We start from the raw sequence: 20,971 nt of genomic DNA, 5'->3' as shown, positions 1-20,971 counted from the left end.
AAGGAGATGCCTGTGCACTCACCAGAGGGATCCTTCATCTGCTCAACCGGGTGGGACCCAAGGCCAAAGCCACACTGGCTTTCTGAGAAACAGAGGACAGTGCAGTTCCTTGACATCAAGTCCGTGGTCTACACTGAGTGGCCTCCAGTGCCTGCCCCCATTCCCACCGGCCACACATCCTAAGCCCTGCCCCTAAAGTGGGGGCTCCATGGCCTCTGGTAAGGTTGAGCCATAGGAAGAGCTATAGGAGAACTGAGAAGAGCCATGCTCCCTCTGTCAGGCACTCTCCAGGAAGCTGCCCCCATGAATGCCAACTGAGTCATCCGTGAATCGCATCCCTCTGCAAGGCTCTCCTCCTGCCATGTGGTTTATGAGCCTTCCCTCTACCGGGCCTCTGCCTGAGATCCAGGCTACAGCCTAGGGCTGTGAATCACCATACCCTCTAGTCTCACCTTTCCCCTTGCTCCACACCTCTTTAGCAACCATAGTCTGCCTTGCCCCCCCTCCCCCCCCCCCCCCCCCCCCGCCCACGCCACCACTCTGCCTACCTCTACCTCTGGTCCCTCATTCTTTCCAAACTCAGCCACTTCTGCCTTTCAGACAGTTGGCAAACACCCCCTCTTCCCTCTCACCACAGGGCTCTGGACCTCTACTTCTTATGTCTGGACTTTTGAATACTGTTCATGTGTCCCCATTTCTTACAGAAGCATCCATGTTCCTTTCTCCTAGAGAGGGGGTCTACCTTTCCACCCACAAAGCAACATGGATCTCTTTCCTGGGACAACAAGTATTTACAATTGTCTTTAACTTTTGTATTTTATGAGTGTAGGTATTCTGCCTGCATGTGTGTCTGTGTACCACTGCATGTACGCCTGGTACCCATGGAGGCCAGAAGAGGATGTTGGATCCCCGGGAACTGAAGTTAAAAATGGTTGTTAAGCTTCTATGTGGGTGCTGGGAATTGAACCTGGGTCCTCTGGAAGAACAGCCAGTCCTCTTAACTGCTAAGTCAACTATCTAGCTCAGAAATCCTTACCACTGTGTGTGTGCATGCACGAGTGCGTGTGTGTGTGCGTGCGCATGTGTGTGCATGTGTGTGTGTGTGAGTGTGTGTGTGCATTGCACGAGCATGGACAAGCAGGCAAATACCAGTACTCATGTGCCATGGCACACATGTGGAGAACAGAAGACAACTTGTGGGAACTGATTCCCTTCTATCATGCTGGTTCCAGGGAAAACTTAGATTGTCAGCCTTGGCAGCAAGCACCGTTATCTGCTGAGCCATCTATCTCTTCAGCCCACAATTATAGCTTTATAGTTATTTGAGGACTCTTCCTCCAGCTCCCAGGCTATAAAACCTTTAAAAGATAGACTGTGTTCATTTGGCTGTGCTCTGTTTTATCCCCAGAGACTATCATGGCCCTGGCTAATAAAGGTGTTCATTAAATATTTTTTTCAACAAACAAGCGAATGGACTAATGATTTGTTCTCATTCTGCACCACAAGCATCAGAACTGTACACAACCCCAACACAAGAGATTCTGTGCAGAGAGGCTTACATCTGTGCACACCGCACACACTAGTCCCAGGTAAATGAACACACCACATATTAGTGCACAACCACAGGTGAGGGGACACTCCATTCGTGCACGCGCACAAAGGAAGGAAGCGTGCCAGGCCCAAACATACGCACACATGCAAGAAAAAGTGCTCCCAAGGCGGACGTCTGCCACCCTGAGCTCATTAAAGCTGGCTAAATATAGCCTGTCTGCAGCTGTGCTCAGCAAGCTGCCCACACAGGCCAGGAAAAGATACCAGTTACCAGGCGGAGGAGGGGAGGCCAGCTGTGGGCAAGGGGCTCGGTACACCGTGCCTGGGGGTCATCCCAGGTGGACTATGATCTGAGGGTTTGTAGGGAAGGAGACTGTCCTCTGGTTTTTGAGCCTAGACAATGGGGTATGACATCAGCCTTGTCCAGTGGGGAGGGTGATGCCGAGATGCCCTCATCATCTCCATCTGAGCTGAGGACCCATCCTCAGACTAGAGCTAGGGGCTGGAATCTGGACTCAGCTCCTAGATACATCTGCCTCTAACAGAGAGGCTGGGATAAGGATGAAGATGCAGAGTCAGCCTGGGACCAGAAAACTGGAGCCTAGTATTGGCCACTGCCAGGTTCTGGTCTGGGAACTAGAGGGAATTAGATTCCCATTGAGCACCCCACTCTGATCTACAAACATGGCTGTGGTTAGCTGCCCACACCTGGGACAGATGTAGCTGATGCCGGCACTGGCCCTTGGGAAAGCTAGTTGATAGCCAGCATGTCTCAGTTCTTGTTGTATGCCATGTGGGCCAGGCCTGACCCTGAGGGCCACAGGAGGTGAACTTTTTCCATGAAGAGGGAGCTTCAGGCGTCCTTCCATGTCCCTGACCTATATGCACAGTCTGGATGACGAGTGGTAATGAAGTTGGTCCTTCAGAAAGTCCCTGTGTGACAGAATGGACGGAGTCCTTCCCCGGGGAACCTGGGGCAACTGGGAAGAAAAACGCTTCAAGACAGGAGAAACCTTAGATCCACATTGGTCAGGCTTGGTCAAGTTCTGTGGTTGGTGGAGTGGAGAGAGCAGAATGATTGCTTTGCTTAGAAGCCATCTGCTCCTGGCCATCTTTGTTTTCACACTGTGATCCTGAAATCATGGTTTCAGTCCTTCCAAGCTCCAGGTCTAATGGGTATCAGAGGGGAAAGCCTGGGCCGTTCCCAACACACCTAGCACCTACTGAGCCAGAGTGACAGGGGAGGCCTGTGGGGAGTAGGTCTCATATCCGCCCCATGACACCTGTGTAGGATGTGAGGAGAGGCAGCAGACTTACATCCCCGTAGACAATGCAGGAAGCTCACAAGGACAGAACAGCTCCCTCCACAGAGCATGCCATCCAGTGTCTGCAGTCATGAAGCGGGAAATGAGGGGGTCCCCTGGGACCTGTGTCTTTCCTGCCATCTGCTGTCCCTCCACTGGGATGCCGGGGTGAGCTGGATCTCAGACCTACCCACTATTCTACGAGAAGTGTGTGTGCACAGATGGTTTCTAGAAAGGACACAGAAGATTGACATCCAAACGACAAGGAAACACTGATGGAAGGGGAAGGTGGGTGGAGTCAGGGAGTGCTGGGCAGTGAGCAAGTGAGGCAAGCAGGTCTAGAAAGTCCAGATTTCCTGCAAAGACCTCCCTGCCACTCGTAAGGACAAGAATGGCGGACACTGGAGGCATGGAGGTCAGTGTAAGAAGCCAGGGCAGGTTAGCAAGAGAAGCATGGGATTCCTATAAATTAGGGATGGTAGCTAAGAAAAGGAGGTGAGCCTGAGTTCTTTCTGCTGGAGGCAGTGTGCTGTCCTGGGGGCCCATTTGTCAAGGTGGCTGTGAAGATGGTGGGGGTGCTGTCTAGAAGGAGCCCAGGTTTGAAATTCGGATTTGTGGAAAATGAGGCTTTTCTCTCTGAAGGGAAGAACAGAGCAGTGAGCTTCAGTCTCTTGGGACCCACATCCACATGAGGGCTCACTCAGGCACAAGGGAAGCATCTGAAAATGTCCCTGTGATCAGTGAGCAGTGACAGGCAGAAATGCAAAGAGACATGGACAAAGGAAACCAGGAGACAAAGAGGCAACAGCAGAGACACCTAGAATAACAGACCCAGAGGGACTCCATCCATCAACCAACAGAACAGAGGACTGGGCCCCAGTCCTGGCCATGACTGCAAGGCAAGCTGGGAGAAATGGCCCAGGCCCCCTGCTCCCCAGGCCAAACCTAAGCGCTCCCCCATTTCGTCCCACCCCACCTGGTTCTAAATAACACAAGTGGTCATGGACTTCCAGGCCGTCTGTCCAAATGCAAACAAATACAGGACCGTGAGAAAACTACCAAGGAGCAGGGAGTCCAAGGAGCACACAAGTCCCAGAGCTGCTAACCAGAGGTCCTGGCAACCTCCCACCAGTTAGTTAGCTTTTTATCAGTGTGACCAAATGTCACAGAGAAACACTGGGAAGGCTCCAGGGTTTACTGGGACTTGGGTATGTCTGTGATGTACCGAGGCAGACCATCAGGGCAGAAAGACATGAAGATGCAAAACTGCTCACCTCAAGGTGGCCAGGAAGCAGAGGGAGGGGCACAGTAAAGAGCTAGGGACAAGACATAACCTCCAAGACTATGACTCCAGTAATTTCTGTCATCTCCCAGTAACAACATCAAATTATAAACCCATCACTTCTCAGTGACTAGACCCTCCAGCCGAACACCAACGGTCAGAGGGGGTGGCACTTCATATCTGAACCGTAACAAAGGAGAAACGCTATTTACATCACGGGAAAGCCAGGTGGCCATAGGATGAGCTCCACAAGATACACCTTCACATATGGCCCAGGAGTTCTGGCTGTGAGGGCTTATGGAAATCCAAGGTATAATTGAGGACGGTAAAGACCCTTCCTGTGCATCTGCTCCACAGACCCTGATACCCTCGGCTGACCTGGAAAGCAGAGAGTTCAGCCATCTTCCCACATATAATGAGGCTCAGAGATGCTAAGTCACTTTCCCAAAGAGCCACAGTAACTGGATAGAGCTTTAAACACCAGCCATCACAGCGTCAGTCCCAGGTGGCAGGGCTCCTCGCCCAGAGGACTATCTTATTTTCAGAGTGTTCAAACACGCAGTGAGAAAAGTCAATTGAGGTAAAATGTACAGATGTGCACTGCCAGTGGAAAAGCACATTCCCAACACGAACCCTGACACAGCTTTCCAAATGCAGGTCACAAACTTTTATTTTGCCTATTTCAGATTTGAAATAAACAAACACATTACCATCAATTACCACCATCACTTCATAAAAGAAAAATGATTTTAATGCCTGAAATTATAGGCAGGACATAATTGTAGAGTTATGTGGAAAGCGTTGGTCTCAGCTAAAGACTTTCGCCTTCACAGCAAAGCACGTTATAGAGTAAGTTTCCTCCCAACCGAACACACTGGGCTCAGACTTGGGTAGTGCCAGCCAGGGAAGCCTTCAAGACAAAGACGGGATGGCTCTAAAATTCTTTTGCACATCAGCTGCTATTCTTTCCCTCATAAAAATATCCTCAAGGAGCAGGAGACAATGACAGCTCTCAGCAATATAATTTTGACCAAAATCTATAATCATGAAATAAAAAAGACTTTGCTACTACCGAAATGCAATTTTTTCCCCAGGGAGTCACAGGAGATATGAGGCATCCTGTCAATTCAATTGTGTATGTGGGAACACGTGGAAGGGAGCTGTGACTGGCCTCCTGGTGACAAAGCCTGTTGCAGGTGGCTGGCTTTCACCTCCGAGTCACTACTAAAGAGACAGAGGCAGCAAGTCACGATGGTACAGGACTGAACTCCCCGCACTTGGGAGGCTGAGGCAGGAAGACTTGCCGAAAGTCTGAGGCCAGCTTGGGCTATATAGTGAGACTCTTCTCTAAAATAAATATGAAATAAACAAGAAGGAAGCCCGGCATAGATGATCTGGGCTTTTCCTTCCTCGTGTATTTATATATATATATATATTTTACTTCTTGATGGTTCAACATGTTGGGGACTTCCTGGTCAAATGAGACACCAGTAATCCTACATGGGCTAATTCTGACAGAAACAAACTTGCCCATGAATACAGCCTTTCAAAGCCAGCCAACCACACCTCAATCCACACCCAGCCTATTGTAGCTAACACTCACCCACCACTCCTGAGGCAATCAGGGCCAGGTGCCAGGTAACTAGGGACCAAACTAGTTAAAATCCCCAGTCATTATTCAAACCAGGAGTCCCAAGCTGTTGCCCTGCCCTTCTCCTCCAAAGAACATCCATCCACCTGCCCAACATACACACACAAGCTGCTGCCAGGGCCAGAGCCAGTGCCCACCCAACACACGCACACAAGCTACAGCCAGGGTCAGGGCTTCCCTCTCTCCTATTGTAGTGTCTCAGCTCTTGCAAATTCTGTAATCATTTCTTTTCATTGGTGGCTTTAGCCTCTGTGTCACCATTGTCACCTCCATGAAATAAGGCAAAATTTTAACCGCCCCTTTCCTGGCACCCTGTCCTTTCTCTTTGCCTTCATGCTGGAGGTTGGAGCCTGAGGGCCGCTCCTGACAGAGGCACGTGACCATCAGCCCTCTGTCCTTATCTTTGTGTTCTGAGACACCAGGGACCAGGGAAGCTGTGCTGGAGGCCAGCGTAGCCGTTTGGGCTGGACCGTGAATCGTGGATGCTGATATTGACATACCCTCTACAGAAGATCAGCTGAGGAGGGGAGGGCTTAAAGGAAGGCCTCAAACTGGGGCCTGGGGAGTTAGGAAGAAAAATGGGTTGAAACCTCCCCGAAGCTATAGCCACAAGCAGAACAGCAGGCAGGAAAATGAGGGGAGTTCTGAGCCCTCGCCCCAAACCCAGCCTCATGTGGAAGTCAATATTGCCCATAGTGAAGACAAGATCTGCCACGGGTGCTGCCCACCAAATCCACCTGGTGTGTCGGTGGGACATGTGACCAGTGTGCTGGCGTGACTTTAGCACACCCAATCCCTTAGCCATCTTCCTAAGAAAACAGGCAAAAAGAATCAAGACAGGCTGTTGTCACACATACACACACACACACACACACACACACACACACACACACACGGACAGGAAACCCCAGAGCTCAGTCCCAGGACTCCTGACTGAAGAGTTCGCCATCCTATGGAGGGGTTTGAAGGAGCAGCATGTCCAGGGCCAGCGAGATGACTCACTGATAGAAGCATTTGCTGTGCAGCCTGAACCTGAGTTTGATCCCCAGAACCCATGACGGAAGGAGAGAACCAAGTCCAGAAAGATGGCCTCTGACCTCACATGTTCCAACACTCACACACACAATGACAATATCTAGAAAGCAGAATGTGTTTAAAAGGGACCATCCTCTGGAGCCCAGCCTTGAATAACTTCACTCACTCTGACCTTGGTCACCACAAGGAAGTTGGCATCCAAACGTTGATGTCCACAAAGGCTCAAGAAGGCTGTCTCCCCAGTCTCTCCTGCTCTCCATCCCCGAGAAGAGGACAGTCACCAAACTTTCCGTGATCCCCTATCAGGGTCATCAGCCTCATGTCCTAGCTCTAGTTCTGACACCAGAACTGCCCAGCATGGATGGTTTAGAAACCCCAGGGTCTCAGGAGAGCTACCTAAACTCAGACCAAGTGGCCCTAGGCTCTCTACTCTTGCCCAGGAGCCAAATGGGAGAGGTCCTTGCACCCTTGGAGCTTTCAGCCTGAGAGGGGACTGGGCCCAGGGACACCCCTCTTCGAATGGAAGGAAAGGCTCTGGGGACCAGGTGTAACTCACGCTGCTTCTCCTGCAAGATGCTGGATGTGCACGCTGTGGCCCCTTCTCCTGTGGAAACAAGAAGGACATGAGCAGCGGGGTCCCTGCTCTGAGGCCCCAATGCTGCACTCCCCAGAGGAACTGCTGACGGTTACCCTCCAGAGCCAGGGTGGCAGAGGCATCACTCACCCTGTACCCCACCCACATCAAAGTCAGCCCTTGGCCTTTGTGTGTAACCCAGCCCTGAGTCCCCACGTGACATCATGCTGAGTGTGGATGGCTCCTTGGTGATGTCCTTGACCTTAGCTTTCCCAGGGTTATCTTTGCTGGCTCCTCCCTTCCCCTACTTTATGAAGCAGTCACTGACAGATGCTGCCCCCCCCCCATCACCCTGTCCTGTGAGGGTCTGAGCTGGGTACTGCATTCAAGCAGCAGTAGTTAAACCTCTCCCAAGCCCAGACCTCTGTCCTCAGCTTCTGATTTGTGCATCCTGCTGCCTCTGGCTTCTGTGGAGACTTCCCAGACACCTCACATTCTCCATGGCTAAGGACTTCCTAAACAACTCTGAGTTGCTTGAGAAAAAAAAATGTCTGAAAAAAAACCTGGTTCTCTAACGGAAGGGCTCAGGACACTTCAGGACGTCACCTCGAGGATCTCCTAGACCATGTGAGGCTGCCCTGTCCCTTTCCTCAGGACTCCAGTGTCATCCAGGAAATACCCGTCTTCCCAGCCAGACCTCCAGGGTCCACTGTGACTCCTTTCTACAATGGAGGGTCCTGCTGGTACCTTGCTCAGAGTGGCTTTGTGCGGTGAGTAATTAGAGCTCTTAGAACACAGCAGGAAGCTAAGGCTTGCTTCACTAGGACTGCCCTTTTCTGTTGCTGTTGTTTGTTTCTGAGACAGGGTCTCACTGTAGATTGACAGCCCTATCTGGCCTGGAACTCTGTGGCCCAGGTTGGCCTCGAACTCAGAGATCTGTCTGCTCTTATCCTCGCTCACGATGAGATCAAAAGTACGCTGCACCACGCCCAGCTCGCCCTCATTGTTCTGTTTTCTGATTTACGTGTGACAACTGGCTCAAGACGTCATCATTTGCCCTCATCACAACACAAGGTGGAGCCAGATGGACAGAGCCAACGGCTAATGTGTGCATGGCTCAGAGCGTTTCCCAGGCCCAGCAGCAGGACAGTCTGTGTCCAAGACAGTCCCGTTGGGAAAGAGAGGATGGGGCCTTCATGGAGTGGCCCCCACCCAGCATGATGGAGTGGCCACAAACTGTATCCCAGGAATGAGAGTAACCTGGATGCAGACGGAAACCAGGGAAGACCCAGCATCAGATAGCAATGACAGGTGTCACTCTTAGGTATCCTCTGAGGCCACAGAGCATAGGTGCATCTGGACAAAGTCACTTTCCCTAACACAGAAATGAGGTCACACATTCTCTGTTTCCCACTTACAGTGCCAAGTGCTGTGGGCAATACTGAGACGAAGAGCAAAGTGCGTACAAGACAAGAAGACCTCTGCATGGAGCATGGTGCTGAGAATGCAGTCAGCCATGATGGATGGGGGACGGGGGCGGGGGGGGGGGGAGAAGCCTGCAGCAGAGCCATGATTTGAGCTTCCGAGAAGAAGGCAGGGTGTTACAAATGGTCAGCAAACACCATGCTCAAGGCATGCCAAGTCCAGGAGAGGCAGGATGCGGGGGTGGGTGACCCTGGGCAGGAAGCCCATTTACATGAATATAATAAGCAAGAAAGCCAAGCTCTGGTGCAGCAACGATTTACAATAGCTCCCAAAGCTCTTGCCGCTTCGATTGGACCCAGAAACAGCTACATAATTAGCTGGGTTCTAGGCAAAAGGAACAGCAATGTCTCTACCAAGATAGCAGGAAGAGCAGCAAAGGTGCCGACTTTGTTCTGAAGACTCACAGCCTGGGTCTGCCGAATACCAGTATATGCTCCTGTGTACTCAGAGTTCCTTGTCAGAACGGCAGTGACTCTCAGTGGCCTGGAACCCCCACTTCCTGACATAGAATACACACACTGGGAGCCCACCATCTCCCAAGCCCTCCATTGCCAGCCTCTGCCAGCCACTGTGCATAATGGCCAGCTGGGGAGTGGAGTGATACACCTGGCCTCCTGTGTACCTCTTGTCCCCACCTAGGGTGAGCTGTTCGCACCCTCTAGCAAGGGAACACTTGCTTCCTGTGTTCCTGATAGGATGGGTAATAGTTTGATCCCTCCGAGTTACACTCAGAATACACTGTGACACCGCCAGCCTAGGGAGACATAGCAGGTTGAAGCACCTGTCCTTTACCCTGCTTGAGCCCAGGTTCCTGTTGGAGGGAGGGAAAAGGTGGGACAGCCAGATGGAACTGAGAAAGGCCAAGCACGCATCTTGGGAGGTCTCGAGGTGCTGCAGCACAGGGTCACATGCAACAAAGCCTCAGCCTGGGGCACATGACCCGCAGACTTCACTCACAAACCACAAAATCAGAGATAAAATAATTCAAAACTGGGAACAGTAAAGCCCAAACCAAGGGCTTTTTGGAGCACTGGTTACATCCCTGACTATAATAAGCAATGCCCTGGCATTTCTTATGCACCAACCAGCAAAGGGAGACCGTTCTGGTTCACCATCTCTGGGTCCTCCCCGCAGGCAACAGAAGTTCCACACCTAGACCCTTTATGAGCTGCTCGTCCCATTTGGTGTTCTCCTGACCACAAAGCAAGGACAGCTTTGAACTGTGGCAGGATTTTCACCAGCAAGATTATCTGATGGAGAAGTGGCCAAAGGGCCTGAGGGTCTGCTGGAGAAGCTGAGATGTAGAGAGTGGGGGAAGCCAGGAGGCCCGTGAATTTGAGATAATGGCACATAGGATGCTGATAGATTTGGAGAAGGGAGTGTTAGGAAGGAGATCAGAGACAAGCCCAGAGATCTCACAGCTATCCAGGAGCATGGCTACTGCTGTGTACACTCAGCAGGCTATTCCTAGGAGTGCAGGTATTTTACATCCTGCCCCGTGCTTTCCACACCTGAAATAGCTCTGCCTTCCACCTATGCAAAACAGGTGCCCTTCACAGATAGAAAGATGGAGACTCAGTGGGCTCCATCATTTGGCCATGATGAGGACGTCTTCCCATTACCCTGCCTCTGCCTCTTGTAATCTCTAGGCTGTGGCCTCTTGGGAGGGCTCAGGTGGTGAGGGGAAGATCTTTGAGGCAGAGAGGCTGAGGGTGGTTGGGAAGAGAGCAGAGAGGGGACTCTTAGCAAGGGGTGTTGAGGCTGGCCAGTGTTTCCTGCAGACATAGTTCGCCTACAGTGATGCTGGAGCCAGGTGCCCCGCGAGACTGATGAGGACACTGAGGTCATGAGTCTGCTTTTTGCTGTTGCCATCTTCTGTTCTCTCTATCAGTTTTGTTCTTTGATTTATTACAGACATGTACAACGCATTCTGATTATTCTTGCCACCTAGCCTACCTGGTCTCCCTCCAACCCCTATAAACCTTTTGTTTTTTTTTCAGAGAGGGTCTCATTATGTTGCCCAGGCTGGCCTGGAATTCCAGTCTTCCTGTCTCAGCCACACCACCAGTGTGCTAGGATTACAGAACTGTCACCATGGTGGGCCTACTATCCACACTATAAATGATGTATATGGGGTAGGGAACGGGAGGGGGCAGCAACAGCAGCAGGCTGGCCTTGCCTGCTCCGCCTAGACTGGCTTTATCTCCCCTCAGAGCCACCACCAGCGACAGAGGAATTATGTAAGCTGTGAAACCCGGTTTCCTGGTTAGCAGGCTCCCAGGACGTGGGCCATTAACCAAATGTGCAGCTGGCTCTGCGTTACCTAAATGAGACCCCACTTGGCCTGGAACTTTCCAGGGCCCCTGGGCCCAACCACTTTGTCTCTGCTTAAGCTTGCTTTGATCACAGAAGCTGCCAGAAGCACTCATAAGCCGGATAGTTAGGCAAGAGGGCTGGGGGTTGATGGCTGGGGTTGGAGATTAAAGGCTCAGGTCTGGGGGTGGAGGTTGGGGACTTAGGGCTAGGGTTGGAAGTTGGGGTCTCATGGCTAGGGTTGGAGGCTGAGGATTGGGCTGGGAGCTAGGGCCACTGCTGTTTCAGGCTGTAGTCCCATAAATCTTGCCTTTCTCAAGTTCATACATTCTGGGGGATTTGGTCACAGCATCTCCCCAGAGAAGACACTTCCTACCGTGCTAATGACTCTTAGCTAATCACCAAGTGATCTCTTTCCTCTTCCCACCCATCTTCCAGAAAACCACCAGCTCCCTCCCAGGACACAAAATATGCAAACCACATAACCACGAACCAGTCTCTTTCAATAAACATACAGAACAAGAGAAACCATTCTCTGCATCCAAAGGGAGGTTGTGTGACTCCTTGGGAGGGTTTCAGACCCTGAAGAAAAGTCTGGGAATTCTCTATCTGTTCTTCCAGGACACGAGATGCTAAAGCCCCTATGTGCCTGATATGCTTCTGTTCCTGGGCCTTGGAAGGCCTAACAGGTTCAGCCCAGCTGTTAGGTCAGTTCAAGAAGGAGGCTGGCCAGGAAAGACCTACCTGCCCCTCCTAAACAGGCCACTCCCCAAACGCTGAGTACTGCTCAGCTGCAGGTAGTAGTTCATTACCTCCAATCCCCAACCCTCAGTGACTAAGCTGCTTTTCAGAATGAGCTCTGCCAAAATTAGCTCAACGCTACCCTGCTTAATCCATTTCACAGACCCAGGGCCATTCCCAAGGAAGCCCCTATTCCTCAGCCTCCATGCAGGACCTTCAGCTTCAGTTTTCTTTCCCCTGCTCCCTCCACAAGACTCTCCCACCCCTTTCTATTCCTCATCTAATGCCTAATACCCCAACTTCAGTGAGAATGAACTTTGTAGACCAGGCATGGTGGCACACACCTGAACCTAGGCATGCAAGAAACCCAGGAAGGAGGGTCTCCAGCTCACAGGTAGGCTGAACTACTTAGTGAGACCCTAACCTCTGCTCGCCACCCCCCAAAGAAATAGGAAAGGAAATAAGCTGAGCTTCATGTACTTCCCAAACCTCCCTGCCTCTCAGACCTTCCTTCTCACTTTTATACTTGCTCCCTCTGTCTGTTGTGTCCTCCTTGGTCTATCCGGGGCCCCAGCACAGTTTCCTTAGCCCCTGGAGTCTCAGCTCTGGCTCTATGTCCTCTTAGCTCCCTCTTTATTTCTCCCCTATCTTGTTAGAGCAACTGATTAAGTGAACTGTAACAGCTCAAGTGGGCTGGAGGATGGGCAATCAATCAAACCCAAGGCCCTTCCCAAATTATCTACACTGACTAGCACAGGTTCTGACACAAAGTGACATGTGAGTGAATGATGGGATGTGTGGATGCACCAGGACACCCGAATGGCTGCTTTGGGGTCAAGATGGACTTAAATGCCAGGCTGTGGAAAGAAAGTGCAAACCCAGAAGACACAACTGTGCTCAGATAGGCAAGTGAGAGGCAGATGAGCTGTGCTGGGCAGGACAGACAGGGCAAGGATGGGATCACAGGGGAGCTTCCTGCAGCCCAGGGTAGTAAGAACTAGAGATGGAGCAGGGAAGGATGAAGGTGGAGCTGCTCCGAGTGGATCTGAGCGAGCATCGACAAGCTTACCCCTAGCCCTCTCCACTAAACTAGAAACACAGAGTGATTGGAGGGGGAGCGGAGGAATGCCGAGACCATCAGAGGTGATGTTGGTATCTCGGGCCTCAGCAATAGTTTGATGCCCTATTTTTAAATGTCCTTCATGGTAGCTGCTCAAGGATGCTAAATTCCTTGTAGTAACAGAGAACTCACTAGCCCTGGGAAATGACGACTGTGGGGAACAAGGATGGCCGTGCAGGCCAGGATGCGAGCTTTATGCTCCATTCTGCAGGTAGCAATGACTCAGTTCCCACTACCACAGCAGCCAATGTTACTGCTCTCCTATTTTAGGAACATCACAGAAGTGGAGAAGGAAGACAGTAAATTGATTGCATGACCCAGACTTTTTCCTCTGCCCCGAATCTCTACAAAGAACATAAATTACTTCCATCTGAATCTCCAGCAGCCAAGGAAAATAAGAAGAAATGTCTTCTGAAAACCAAAACCGTGCTTAAGCACGCCCCCTCCCCACCAAAAAGAAAGAAGGCAGAGAGTACTGAAGGACAGAGCTGGAGATGGCTACAGAGTTGGCAGGAGCCAGGGCAAAAGGGAAGATTAAATCACCTTATTCCAAACCGTTAAGGATTTCAAGATGGCGATAGCAGAGCAGGACATGGACTCTGGACCCCTCTCCGTGTGGAGCCTTGTGTGACTACAAAGGCCAAGTGCCCAGAAAGCCAGCTCAGTCCAGAGGAGGGCCTAAGCTCAGCTCTGCAGGGTGAGGTCTGGCGCATGTGGAGGAAGCTCAGAGAACAAAGCGGGCTTAGGGGGAAGCACCAGAGGCTCCGAATTCTGCAAGAAGTTGGCATTCATCCACAGTGGATGAGGCAGTGAAATGAGCCTTCCCCGACCCCTGTGTGTGCCAAGCAAAGACACCTGTCCCTATGTGTGAGAAAAAGCGGACATCTGAGGAAGAGGACACCTTGAGAAGATGAAAATATGCAAAAAGAATAAATCAGGAGCTGTTCTACTCACCCCATAGTGTTTCCTAGCCCTCTCTAGTGATCATATGGCGACAGGTTGTGCTAAATAGACAGTTCCCATCACTCAGAGCTCCGCTAACAGGCAGCTACCAAAGTGGAACACAATGCCAAATGCTGCTAAACATGAAAGGAAAGCCAACGCTGTGCAAGAAAGATACCAAACTCAATGGCTGAAGCTAGGCCAGTGGAGGGAAATGGAGCTGTGCATCCCCAGAACCAGTCCGGCATCATAATCTTTAATCACTCTTTAAGTTAACATGCAACAGAGTCCCTTAGAGGGCTAGTTAAACAGCTCCTAAGCGCCTCTAGAATTGGGCTGGTTCTGTACGATCGGGTGGGAATCCCGCCCTCGCATTTCTGACAAGTCCCCGAGTGATGCTAATGCTATTGGCCCAACTCTTTGGGAACCACGTGTCTAGATGCAGGGACGGAATCTAAAGTTGCAGGTGAACAGCTAGGGAGCAGAGCTAAAGAGTGCAGAGATGGGGACAGAGAAATTTATCAGGGATACATAACGTTGACTGCTTCTTTGCCATCAGTGATGATGCGATCGTTTAGGAATAAAAAGAGCCCTGACCATAGATGATGGCTCTATAGGGATAGCTCATAGTATATATGACTCTGGAAGATATGAACCCTGAGTATAAGAGGTTAACAACATAGAAGAACCTGTCAAGCACCTCAAAAAGTTAGTCAATGTATAAAAGTCAACTATACCAAAGAGACAGAATAAAGCAGGAAAAACACACAAGCATCTCAATAGATGAGTATAAACAGGCATTTGAAAAGACCCAAGACCTTCAACTAAATAATAATCCCCAACAAGTTAGAAATATGAGGGAATAGATGAGGGACACATTCAAAAACCCCAAAAGAGATGGCTTGGCATTTAAGAGCAGTTGCTGCTTTTGCAGATGATCTGTGTTCATTCTCAACATCCACGAAGAGGCTCAAAACCAATTCTAACTCCAGTTCCAGGTGATCTAGCCCCTTCTTCTGACCTCTGCTAGCACCAGGCATGAAGGTGGCACAAAGACATACATGCTGCAAACCATCTATTTACACATAAATAAATACATTGCTGCAGTGAATGTGTGTAATGGTAAGAGACTGAAAACATCCCCAAGCAATCAGAAATGAGACAAGATTCTGCTCTTTCCACTTCTATACAATGTTATTCTCGAGGGCATGATCAGGGAAATTAGACTAGGAGAAATAAAATGTAACCAGACTAGAAAGAAAGAAGCAAAACTTCCTCTATTTGGAGGTGATGTGACCTTATATATAGGAAATCCTAAGGATCCCTTTGCTCTTATACACACACACACACACACAATCTATCAGGTTTTCAGGATGCATGATCAACAAAGAGGGTCAGTTGCATTGCCACAGATTTGTAATAAACAGTGTCAAAATGGAATTAAGGAACAATTCCAGTTACAAGAAAAGAAAATATTGAGGAGTGAATTTAATAAAACAAGTGCTCAGACTTGTTCATTGAAAACTATAAAACATCGTTGAAAGAAATTAGAGAAGAGGAGCTGGAGAGATGGCTCAGGAGGTAAGAGCACCTGCTGTGCAAGCAGAAGGACCAGAGTTCAAATCCCAGCACACACGTAGAAGTAGAGTGTAGTGGCATGTGCTGCAGGAGGCAGAGATAGGATGATGTTGCTATTGCTAGCAACCAGCCTAGCTCTGGGTTCAGTAAAGACCCTGACTCAAGAGAATAGAAGAGAATAATAGAGCAGGACCCCGGACATCCTCTACTAGCCTCTGTGCACATACATGGGCACACACCACACTCACATACACGTACGCACATGCACAGACACATTAGTTTTAAAGAAATAAACAAAGAAGACCTAGGTAAATGTAAAGACACTCCATATTGATGTGTTAGGACTGATAATGCCATCAAAGTAAGACTCCAGGCTGATCTCCAGAGTCAACCAGTCCCAGCTGGTCCCTTTGCAGAAATGAGCAATCTGACCCTAAAATCATATAAAAATCCAGAACAGTCAGAGAAATTTTGCAGAAGAAAAACAATTTTTTTGCTGTCCTACCTCTGGTTTTATTGTAAATAGACAGAACGCCCTGGCACATAATATAAGCTCAGTAAGATGGAACATCTAGAAATAAATCCATATGCCTCTGACCAGCTGACTTTGACAAAGTTACCCAAGCAAGACAATAAGGACAAAAATCTTTTCAACACATGGTTCTGGGACAACTGATTACCTTTATGCAAAAGAGTATAGCTGAGGGGCTGGAGAGACGGCACAAGGTCAAGAGAGCTTGCTGCTCTTGTAGAGGACCTGCTTGAGACCACCTGCAATTTCACCTCCAGGGAATATGATGCCTCTAGCCTCCTTCACACAGAGACGTGCACAGATACACATAAGACTTTAAAAATGAAAAGCAGTTAAGAATAAAGTTGAATCCCTATCTCATATAATACACAAAACAAACTCTGAGAGCATTAATTTTTTAAAACCCTAAGTATAAGAGCTGGAACTATAAAATTCTAAAAGCATATAAATCGTCAGGCTCTTGGGTTAGGTAATAGTTTCTTGGCTATGGGACCAAAAGCACAGACAATGAAAGTGGATTATTCGAACTTCAAGAAAATTTTAAATCTTTGTGTCTCAAAAAAAAAAATAAAATACTGTTAAGGAAATGAAACGACCACCGATAAGATGGGGAGAACATTTGTAAGTCATGCGTCTGGCCAGGTGCCAGTGCTGGGGCGCATCTAGAGCTTTCACGGCTCAACAGAATAAAGACAACTAGCGGGCAAAGGATTTGAGTGGAAAGTTCTCCAAAAGGAAAGCAAACGGCCAATAATCGCATGAAAGATGCTAACATAACTAGCCATTAGGGAAATGAAAATCCAAAGCACTCACTAGGAGGCAATAACCTAAAAGGCAGCGGATGTGAGCATGGAGCATCAGTGAGGATCTGGAAATCCAGGCCCCTTTCATGTCACCAGAGGGAATGTGAAATGGAGCCTGCTTTGGAAGATTCTGCGAGTTCTTCAAAAAGTTAAACCAAATTCCCATATTGTACAAAAATTCTAACTCTTAGGTATGTATCAAGAGAGTTGATTGCATGTGTACACACATACATGTGGGTACACACACACACACACACACACACACACACACACACACGCATGCACAGACACATCAGTTATTCACAATAGTCAAAAAGTAGAAACGTGTGGTGTGTCTGCACCATGAAGTAACATGGAACGTAGGATACGATGGAGCACTGATATGTGCTCCAATAGAGAAGAGGCTCAGACAGTGATAACAAAGGAGAGAACTCAGACTCAAAGGGCCACGTCTGCTGGATTCCATCGACAAGGGTCGGGGTGATCCTCGAGCGGAAAGGGGTTTCTTTTGCTGGGGACAAAGAATGTTCTGGAAGTAGGTAACAGTGATGGCTATGCGCAGACATACAAAAACCACGGGACGAACACTTTGAAAGAGTGAATTCTATGGCACGTGAATTATACCTTGGCTTAAAAATAGAATTTGGCAAGAGGTATTTCACTTGGACAGCTTTCGCAGCAGCTGCACGTTCCTGAGCTAATGGAATCAGAAAGCCACTGCCCTGTGCGGTGATCTCGCTCTCGAGCCGTGGCTAATTAATCACACCTCAAGTGTGTGGTCTGTTCTCGCCCATCTCCAATCAACAGGAAGCTCTGAGATTTAACAGAGCAAAAGGGAACTTCAGAAAACACAGAATGAACCTGTGGTCTCAATGACGCAATGCCGGGTTAGGTGAAAACCAAAACCGGATGGGAGCGTAAGAAAGTGGGAAGATGACTGCTGAAATGAAACCAGCTCCACAGATGCCGCCAGAAAGCGCTGAGGAAGAGAAAATGGACTAGCTGCTGATTAGAGCTAAGGAAAACTACCCAGAACCCAAACAATAATACAGACAAGTTAGTCAGATATTAATGGCATACCCCTTTAATCCCAGCACTTGGGAGGCAGGCATGCATACCTGTGAGTCCGAGGCCAGCCTGTTCTATATAAGGAGTTCCAGGGCAACCAGAGCTACATAGTGAGATTCTATCTTAAAAATAAATAAAAATTAAAAAAAAATAAATTTTAAAAAAGGTGGGGTGTGGGGATAAGGACAAGTTCGAAATTGAAATGCGACGGCAAAGATTCTTGCATCCGTCCAGCGTAAGCATTGGAAGGACCAACAGGAAAAATGGACTTGAATTGAAGGGACAATGAAAAGGAAACTTCCCAGCAATGATGAGAACATCCAGGTGCCAGCGCACAAACAATGCCAGTGAATTCCACTCAGGAAGTGTGAGCAGAATGCAAAGAGGAGAACACTGTAGCATTTACAGCTCCGGGGACAGAAACCCCAGGCTCTCCACCCAGGAATGAAGATTGCATTTACCTCCGGCTGCTCGCCAGAGATGCCGCATGCAAGAAAGCCACTGGCAAAGATCTGGATGTAACTGGCATTGCATTCAAAGGCAAAACAAAGGCGTGTTTAAAACACCCGGACTTGTTGAACAGGCCAGATGGTTCAGGGGGTATAGACCCTTGTCACCAAGCCTGACCCGTGTTTGAGCCCCAGAACCCATATGGGAGAAGAAAAGACCAGACTTTCAGAAACTGTCTCCTGGTCGACACACAGGCACACATGCAAATAAATGTTTAAACACGCCAGTTTTTAGAAATACAGGAAAAGGATGTGTAAAAAAAAATTGGGTTATGCCAATCAAAGGCATTAAAAAACTGAAAGGAGAAAGGTTGATATATTTGACCTAATAGAGAAAATAGAACCTACAAGCAGAGGAAATTTATTTTTAAAAACATCATGGAAGCCTTATGTAGTGAACACATCTTTAATCCAGTACTAGGGAAGCAGAGGTAGACGGGTCTCTGGTCTCTGTGAGATCAGCCTGGTCTACAGAGCAAGTTCCAGGAAGCCTGAGCTACAGAGAAACCCTGTCTCAAAAAACAAAAACAACACAAAAACTGTAAGGAATGTTCAGAAAGGGAGAAAACATACAATAAACAAGAAAGGGTCTTGAAGAAATAATACTTAAAAATCAAACATTTTAGCCACAAGGTACTGAAAATTGCAAATTGACAATAAAAAATAATCCATTCACCAAGATTTTTATAAATGGCTCTGAGTATTCATTAGATCAAGAAGAAAATGGAGGTTTTGAACTCCTTGGGCATGACTGAGTGAGAAGACTCCTTATTCAGACCTGTGAGATGGACCAGTGGGCAGGATGCAAGTTTTGTGGTGAGCGAAATTTGTACAATGGAGGAGTCTCCTTTAAGGAAAAAAAATCATCAAAAGATATTTGCAAAATTAATCTCCCACTGAAAATGTAACCCCCGCCCCAACGCCTCAGAAAGGACTCATGTCTTCTGTTCTCTCTAAACTGCATCACATGGAGAGTAGGAGGGGAAGTCATGAAATAAAAGCAATATCAATTTATATAAATTAAATAGAAAAAACAGAGTTGGCAATAGAGCTAATTAAAAATAAAACTAAGAACCATACCTTTTTTTTGCAAAATTGGTAGATTTTTGACAAAAAAAAAGATTGAGAATAATGGGGAAGAATGGATACTAACAGTTTGGGAAACTAGAAAAGATAATTTTTTAGAAAGTTTTCTTTTTTTCAACCTGATGGTAGGCATTTCTGAAACCATAAGGTAAGGACTGTCCTTTCTTGTAAAGTGGGTGACATCACCACAATCAGAATCAAACAAAAGCCTGCCATGATTTTATCTGCTAGGTACTAGCCTAGGGATGCAAACACCTCAGGTACCTGTTGTACAAATATGTGATATTTTTATTGTGAGTTGTGATTTTGGCACTAAAACTGGATCGCTGGGGCTGGAGAGATGGCTCAGTGATTGAGAGCACTTGCTGCTTTTCCAGGGGACCCAAGTTCAGTTCCCAGCACCCACATGGCAGTTTACAGTCACCTGGAACTCCAGTTCCAAGAAATCAGATGTCCTCTGCTGGCCTCCATAGGCACTTGCATGCATGTGGTGCAGATAAATTCATGTATATAGACACATATACACATAAATAAAAGTAAATAAATTGCTTCCTTAAGTGGGTTGCCCTGTTATAGAGATTGGAGTAAATATGGACGCAAAATTCTAAGATAGCTATATGATGCAATTTAAAAAGAAAAATAAGTAGTATAAATATTGGCAAGAATATAACTGCTAAGATTTTTAGATGATATGCCACATTGAAAAACCCAAAAGACTCAGCTGACAAACTGTTAATGCTGGTACAAGATTTCGAAGAAGCAAAATTTCAAATATGCAGCTGTGATGGCTCATTTTGATTGTCACTTTTATCATACCACGAGATCAGACCCTCAGCACTCACATAAATGTGGGTGGGTGTGGCAGTCTGCCTGTGATATCAGCCCCTAGCAAGCTAGTCAGTCAGATGAGCCAGATGAGTAAACTCCAAGAAACCCTGCCTCAATACACAAGGTAGAAAATGATTGAGAAAGGCACCTAATGCCAAACTCTGGTCTCACACACATGTGTGGCATGCACACGTATAAACATGCAGACACACATACCACATACATAGACACCTGTTAGAAAAAGGAAAAAGGATAAAGCAGGGCTCAAGGCATGTTTCTGTCTCTGTTTCTTGACCTAGGAAGGTGTGGTCCCTTCTCAGACCGGATAGATTGTATCCAGAGACAAAATAACCTTTTCTCCTCTAAGGTGGTTTCTGTCAGGTCTTGGGTCCCGATCATGAGAAAAGTAACTCACTCAATAACAGAAAATAAGTTACATCCAGAACATGTAAGCACATATAAGCAAAAGACAAATATTCCAATAGAGGATGGGGTAAAAAATGTGTTTAAGAAAGTCAGATACTGTGGAGGCAGAGGCAGGCAGATCTCTGTGAGTTCAAGGTCAACCT

General features: G+C 48.1%; 1 protein-coding gene across 1 annotated transcript in view; it reads right to left on the bottom strand.

Moving 5' to 3' along the window:
- Positions 1-20,971, bottom strand: part of Pitpnm3 (PITPNM family member 3) — a 67,393-nt gene that overhangs the window by 33,826 nt on the left and 12,596 nt on the right. The window contains exon 4 of the mRNA XM_042054879.1: positions 7,380-7,427. Within this exon, the coding sequence (XP_041910813.1) occupies positions 7,380-7,427 (48 nt within the window). The remainder of the gene's footprint in view (positions 1-7,379; positions 7,428-20,971) is intronic.

This window comes from Arvicola amphibius, chromosome 4 (genome assembly GCF_903992535.2).
Source record: "Arvicola amphibius chromosome 4, mArvAmp1.2, whole genome shotgun sequence".
Taxonomy (NCBI): Eukaryota; Metazoa; Chordata; class Mammalia; order Rodentia; family Cricetidae; genus Arvicola; species Arvicola amphibius.
Note: the sequence above shows the minus strand (reverse complement) of the source record. Positions and strands in the feature narration are given on the sequence as shown.